The 7,428-nt window shown below is 54.5% G+C and overlaps 1 protein-coding gene across 1 annotated transcript in view; it reads right to left on the reverse strand.

Annotated features, from left to right (window-relative positions):
• Sfswap (splicing factor, suppressor of white-apricot family) overlaps window positions 1-7,428 on the reverse strand; it is a gene marked incomplete at its 5' end in the record, with an annotated part of 56,408 nt that overhangs the window by 3,330 nt on the left and 45,650 nt on the right. The window contains one exon of the mRNA XM_013023036.1: window positions 5,768-5,893. Within this exon, the coding sequence (XP_012878490.1) occupies window positions 5,768-5,893 (126 nt within the window). The remainder of the gene's footprint in view (window positions 1-5,767; window positions 5,894-7,428) is intronic.

Below are 7,428 nucleotides of genomic sequence, written 5' to 3' on the forward strand. Positions count from 1 at the left end.
GTGTCCAGGTCCGTCCACTGTCTCACTCGGTGTCCAGGTCCGTCCACTGTCACACTCGGTGTCCAGGTCCGTCCACTGTCACATTCAAGTGTCCAGGTCTGTCCACTGTCACACTCAAGTGTCCAGGTGCATCCACTGTCACACTCAAGTTTCCAGGTCTGTCCACTGTCTCACTCGGTGTCCAGGTCTGTCCACTGTCACACTCGGTGTCCAGGTCCGTCCACTGTCACACTCAAGTGTCCAGGTCTGTCCACTGTCACACTCAAGTGTCCAGGTCCATCCACTGTCTCACTCGGTGTCCAGGTCTGTCCACTGTCTCACTCAAGTGTCCAGGTCTGTCCACTGTCTTACTCAAGTGTCCAGGTCTGTCCACTGTCTCACTCGGTGTCCAGGTCTGTCCACTGTCACACTCGGTGTCCAGGTCTGTCCACTGTCACATTCAAGTGTCCAGGTCTGTCCACTGTCACACTCGGTGTCCAGGTCTGTCCACTGTCACACTCAAGTGTCCAGGTCTGTCCACTGTCACACTCAAGTGTCCAGGTCTGTCCAGTCCTGAGATGCGGTAAGCCTACTGCCATCTCACTCAGGACAGGACCCCCGAGCCCGCAGCCCCCGTCACACCTCCCTCAGACTTCCTAACCCTTTTTTTTTTTTTTCAGGTCATGGGGCCTGAACTCTGGGCCTGGGCGCTGTCCCTCAGCTCTTCAGCTCAAGGCTAGCGCTCTACCACTTGAGCCAAAGAGCCACTTCCGGCTTTTTCTGCTTATGTGGTCCTGAGGAATCGAACCCAGGGCCTCATGCATGCAAGGCAAGAGCTCTACCACTGAGCCACCTTCCCAGCCCCCTGTTTTTGTTTTTTGTTTTGCTAGTCCTGAGGCATGAATTCAGGGCCTGGGCTCTGTCCCTGAGCCTTTATGTATGTGCTCAAGGCTAGTGCTCTACCACTTGAGCCACAGCGCCACTTCCGTTTTTTTTTCTTTTTTCTTATGTGGTGCTGAGGAATCGAACCCAGGGCCTCGAGCATGCAAGGCACGCGCTCTACCACTGAGCCACCTTCCCAGCCCCAACTTCCTAATCTTTAAGAAGCACCAGGAAGCCGGCACGAGTGGCTAGCGCTGTTATCCTAGTCAGTAGGCTTCAAAGACAGCCTCAGCAGAAAAGCCCGAGACTTACATCTCTAATTAACCACCAAAAGGCCAGGCTCAGGAGTAGCCCCCTAGCTTTGAGGCAGAGTCTCAGGCTGTTACAATCCCTTCTTCTCTCCCTCCTGGGTTACTGATGGATACCAGGAAAACACTGAGGTGTTCTGGACACTTCCAGGCAGCTAGCTCATGGCCTCTACACCTTGGCTAACACAGCCCAGCTGCCTCTCCATGGGACACATGCCTCAGTGCTGACTGCCTCTCAAGGTCATGGGGCACAGGGCCGTGTCCTAAGGTAAGGTCATGGGGCACAGGGCTGCCGCCCAAGGTCATGGGGCACAGCTCTGAACTAGCTTCCTCAGGGCTCAGAAGACCCTTCCCGGGGTTACCCCTCTGTCCTCCAGTGCTGGCTTCATAATAACATAGCTGTATCTTGCCACCAGCATGGAGAAGAGGTTGTGGTGGTGACGGTTTATTTCCACCTTTATAGTTCTATCCTATTTGATCGATCTATCTATCCATCCATCCATCCAGCTTTTTTGCCAGGCCCAGGGCTTGAACTGGCCACTGTCCCTGAGCTTCTTTTGCTCAAGGTTACATTATTCTGCCGCTTGAGCCACAGCGCCATTTCTGCCTTTTGTTAAGGTAGTACCGAGGGTTTCAGACATACTAGGCAAGTACGCTGTCAGTAAGCCACACTCCCAGCCCTGTGTGCTAACAGTTATAGTGATAGGAGTGCTGGCTTCAGCATGTATGAGCCCTAGTTCAACCCTAGCACTGAAACACACAATGTAGTACTTCTTTGTAAGCCGCCCACCCCTAACCCCAATCGCCATTCTTCACACGAACATTTTACTGTGAAGTCTCACTCGCTCCACTTGCTTTTTCGCTTTCTCTTTCTGCCCTTTTCTGCTTCCTTTAGGATCTAATAAAGCATCCTAAGTGTTGCGTATCTTCTGGCAGCCCTTGAGCCACGTTCACTGTGGGGCTTGCAGTCTGTATCTCTTCACTATCAGACCCTTGAGGAGCGACACGGGGGCCGGGCCGCCCACCAACAGTGTATGCCAGTTGCTCCCGAGCGCCGTGGCTCGCACTAGGTGCTCAATGGCACCACCACCACCAACACAAACTACTGGGCCATTCATTTATTTTTCTTCTTTCCTCCCCCCCCCTTCTTCTAGAGCTAACCCTCGGGCTTTGTGCTTCTGCTGTTTGTGCTAACCCTCGGGCTTTGTGCTTCTGCTGGACTTTGAGCTTTCTTGCTCACACGGATGTTCTCTCACTTGAGCCAGGCCTCCAGGCTGACATTTTGCTGGCTAATTGGAGATGGAATCCTATGGACTTTTCTGCTCAGGCTGGCTGTGAACTGTGATCCTCCAGCTCTCCAGCCCCTTCAGGAGCTAGGACTACAGGTGTGATTCACTCGTGTTAGCCAGGACGCTTTTGTTACGCATCACTATGCGTTATGAATGACTTGTGAACATACTTGTGAAACATGCTTTTATAATGGACTCAAAGTGCTTTTTGTGAACAGTGTGGGTTTTCTGTTCCCACACCGCATTGAACTTTACGCTCAGATGATCAAAGAGCACTGGGATGCGTAAAAAAAAAAAAAAAAAAAAAATCAGACCAGCTTACAAGGACTCCCCTGGTCAGATACGAGACAATGTGACCATGAAGGGAGTGGTGAGAGACTGTAGCCCAACGAACTAGCCCCAGGCTTCGAACCTAAGGTGCCATGAAAATGGAGGGCGGCTAACAAGCTCAGAGCAAGAGGGCCAGAAAGCCACTATCCCGCCAGGGACAGCTGGTGTGCCAGCGGGCAGAGCCGCCAGAACACAGTTCACACAGGCTCACAGGGCCCCTCACAGACCCCTGCCTGCTCAGAGGAAGACGCAGAACATCCTCACCAGGCCACTGCCTCGGCACCAGACACTGGTGCCGACAGACACTGCTGTCTCCTGATGCTACACAAACTGGTTTACAAAGTGTTCCTGCCAAAATAACGCACACCTTCCTGAAAACAGGGAGCAGCCCAACGGGCCCTGCAGCAGCCGGCCGGCCAGCCTGGGCTCGGAGCACACAGGCAGGAGGGAAAAGGAGCAGAATGCCCAAGGGAGCAAGTGTGGCAAAATGTAGGGAGTCACAGACAGAATGTGTGTTCACGTGTGAGTGCTGCATTAGGGCGTCACGGGTGGAATGTGTGTGTTCACGTGTGGAATGTGTGTGTTCACGTGTGAGCGCTGCATTAGGGGTCACGGGTGGAATGTGTGTTCACGTGTGAGCGCTGCATTAGGGGTCACGGGTGGGATGTGTGTGTTCACGTGTGAGCACTGCATTAGGGGTCACAGGTGGGATGTGTGTGTTCACGTGTGAGCACTGCATTAGGGGTCACAGGTGGGATGTGTGTGCTCACGTGTGAGCGCTGCATTAGGGGTCACGGGTGGAATGTGTGTGTTCATGTGTGAGCGCTGCATTAGGGGTCACGGGTGGAATGTGTGTGTTCACGTGAGCGCTGCATTAGGGGGTCACGGGTGGGATGTGTGTGTTCACGTGTGAGCGCTGCATTAGGGGTCACGGGTGGGATGTGTGTGTTCACGTGTGAGCGCTGCATTAGGGGGTCACGGGTGGGATGTGTGTGTTCATGTGTGAGCACTGCATTAGGGGGTCACGGGTGGGATGTGTGTGTTCACGTGTGAGCGCTGCATTAGGGGTCACGGGTGGGATGTGTGTGTTCATGTGTGTGAGCGCTGCATTAGGGGGTCACGGGTGGGATGTGTGTGTTCACGTGTGAGCGCTGCATTAGGGAGGCACAGACGGAGCGTGTGTTGTGTGTGTGACACTCTATGAAACCCTTCCTAGCAGGCCTCACCTCGTCATCCCAGCACTCAAGAGGCTGAGACAGCAGGCTTTTGGGTTCAAAGCCAGTCTGGGCTACATAAGAAGTCCCTGTCTAATCCCCCAAAACCACTTCACCTTAAGTTAAATCATTTTAAAAACAAGTCAGCAAAAGAAGTAGGCAGTAGTGTCTGTAGAAGTAATCTTGGGTGGATGATGCCACAGGATTAGTGTGATAGTGAATTTGTTTCATGCAATGGAGAGACCCGCAGATGAACCAACCGCACAGCTGGTCTTAGAACTCAGTAGAAAACTGGCCTGTTTGGGCTGGGACTGTGGCTTAGGGGCAGAAATACTTGCCTAGCATGCATGCAGCGCTGCGTTCGATTTCTCAGTACCACATAAACAAAAAGCCAGAAGTGACACTGTGATTAGAGTGCTAGCCTTGAGCCAAAAAGAAAATAAAGAAAAAAAAATGAAAAAAGAAAACTGACCTGTAGTGGCGTCTCTGCCCTCCTTGCTGGTGGGCAGAGAGCTGGCCACCCTCCCTTCTTTCCCCAGAGCTCCTGTGGGCAAGCCACACAGGGCAGCCACAGCTGGGCCCACTATCGCTAACACCTCCTCCCAGCACTGCCTCTAAAGAAAGGCTAATTTGGGAGCAAAGAGAGAACTGTTGTGTGAAGAGAGATCTTTTGCTACAAGGGATTAATTTTAGACTATGCCCTTTATGCATTTCAAAGGTGGTGCTGACTTTCAAATGTTAAGCTACTTGCTTAAGGAATAAAATGCACACACTGGTAGCTGGGCATCCTGAGTGCGGGACTGCCAAGGCACAGACCCAGCGTCTGAACAAGAACCGTTCGCTAGCAGCAGCCAGCTTTTCTGTTCCATTTCCAGGAGGAGTTCTGTCTTCGGTGGCTTCCATGATTACCTGGGTCTCCCCAGGGCCCTTCAAGGGCACTGTGGGCAAGGACTGACAGCCATCTGCTGACCCCCTGGCCTGGCCTTCCTCTGTCTACATGGCCCACTGCTCAGCCCTACTTCCTGTATCCTCCGGCTCCCGTCCCTCTGGAGACACTGGGAGTCTGTCAGTGACACTGGCCATGACAACAGCCAAGAGGCTGCTCTCAGGTGGCCGCGAGTGTGCTGCCCACCCTCTCAGGGCTGCGCAAGCCTGGACCTTGGTGTTTCTCAGAGGTGCACACGCCAGGTCCCAGGGCGGATGTTTTCTGCTGAGCTCACTGGGATGGCCCCTGCTTCATGCCCTTGTAGTGACTGGTATTCCCCTCTGCTAAGCCGCCACAGGCCACACACACAGGTTGGCTACCACCCCACGGGGGGGGGGGTGAGGGGGCTCACAGAAGGGAACCCAGGGCACTGAGTGTGCGTGGTGCAGCATTGGGATGGCACCGGCGGGCCGAGGCCTGGCCTGGCAGGGTGCGTCGCCTGATGGGGAGACCGAGGAGGACACCAAGGCGGAATCACAAGCTCCTGCCCTCCTTCCTGTGCCTTGCCAAGAGGCAAGAGCGGGACATGAGCGCTGGCCCAGGAAGCAGTAAGGTTGGGGTGCAATGCCCTGGTGAGCCTCTAACTCCAACAGGCAGCAGGCCACCCGGCTGGGCCAGCCTGAGCTCCAGGAGCGCACCTCATTCGTCACCTACAGTGATAATGAGCATACACATGCACGCACACGTGTGCACACATGCACACAGACACACACACAGTCTTCAGACCCTTTCTGCCCAGGGAACCCTCAAGTGTGCACCTGCGGGTACACAACCGCCTACCTGGAGCGAGTTCGTTTCCTGCTGGCCCCCGGGCTGCTGCTCACTCGGTACGCAGTGGGGACGCTTCTCTCTTCCCGCCGTCTCTCAGGGGAGTGTGCTCTCCTCCGAGGGGACCGGGAGCGTGACCTGGACAGAAGTGATATGACAGCCGGCTCTAGAGTGTGGTCTGTGCACATGCTCCCCCGCTGCAGCAAGCAAGGCAGGGTCTGCACTCAGGCACAGACAGGGTCCATGGGCCCTTCAGATGCGCCATGGCTCTGCTCCCACTGTCCCTCAGAGCCATCGCCCAGACTGCCGGTCTGGGGAGGCTGCACTGGTATGGCCACTGCCCACAAGGTCACACTCTCTCTGCCCTTCCTAGCCTCTGTCCGTCCATCTGCCTGAAACTTTCAGCTGGCCGATGCTGTCAGACGCAGGCAAGGGAAGGCCCCTGAGGGTCTGCAGGTCTGTGGGCCGCAGCTGGCCTCCTACTCAGGCGGCCTCAAGCCGGGTGGTGCTGCAGGCTCACTGGCACAAAGCCCCAAACTCAACCTAGCATGCCATTCTCAAACAGCTTGGGCTGAGAGCAATTCAGATAATACGAGGTTACACGGATGGAAAAGCATCCACTAAAACTTACTCTTCTGTTCACTGGGCCTAAAAAGCCTCATTCTGTTACTGATGGGACACAATCCATGCAGAACGAGAAGGACCCCAGGGCCCCCCCCAATGGGTGGCCGAGGTCCCTGATACAGGACCCTGGACAGTGGCCGGGACTTCTCCTTTAGTTCTTTGTTCATTCAGTGAAATCACTGTTTCAGAAAAGCCTGTAATAAGCAGAAATCTGGGGGAGAAACCCTCATAGCTCTGCTGTTTCCATGACAACCCACTGAGAAACAATGTGAAGAACAGCTTGATTGTGCCATTTGAAAAAGTTTTCCACTGAATCATTTTAATTACAATAAAACCTCCAAATGCACAAGCACTGTTGTTTCAAGAATCAACCTGTAGTTACCCCTGACTGCCTTGTGTGGAGGGACACCACTCCTGAGATACACCTGGCCCAGGAGCCCACTTGAGAGCAAGGTGCCTGACGCAGGCTCTTCCCCCACCCGGTGGGGTGTGGACTCCGTGTACAGCCCTACCTGCTCCCCAGACCTTCCTGAAGACCCTACGACGGAGCACGGAGGCCAGGGCAGGCAGACACCTTGACATCTGACAGCTCTCCTGCTGTGCTGCCCCGGCCACAGCAGAGCTGCGGCACCAGGCTCTGTGCACTGGTCCCTGGGGGGACCTCACATGCAGATCAAGTGTGCCAGGCTGGGAGCTACCAAAACTGTGAGGAAAAACTTCTCTTGGTTGTCTCTGGGCCTGGGCGCTGTCCCTCAGCTTTTCAGCCCAAGGCTAGTGCTCTACCACTTGAGCCAGTGCCACTTCCGGTTTTCTGGAGATAAGAGTCTCAGACTTTCCTGGCTTTGAACCTCGATCCTCAGATCTCAGTCTCCTTAGTAGCTAGGATGACAGGCGTGAGCCACTGGTGCCTGGCACCTATCAATTCTTTTTTTTTTTTTTTTGTTTGGTCATGGGGCTTGAACTCTGGGCTTGGGCGCTGTCCCTCAGCTCTTCAGCTCAAGGTGAGCGCTCTACTGCTTGAGCCACAGCGCCACTTCTGGAGTAGTTTA

Source organism: Dipodomys ordii, unplaced genomic scaffold, assembly GCF_000151885.1.
Source record: "Dipodomys ordii isolate 6190 unplaced genomic scaffold, Dord_2.0 Scaffold66, whole genome shotgun sequence".
Taxonomy (NCBI): Eukaryota; Metazoa; Chordata; class Mammalia; order Rodentia; family Heteromyidae; genus Dipodomys; species Dipodomys ordii.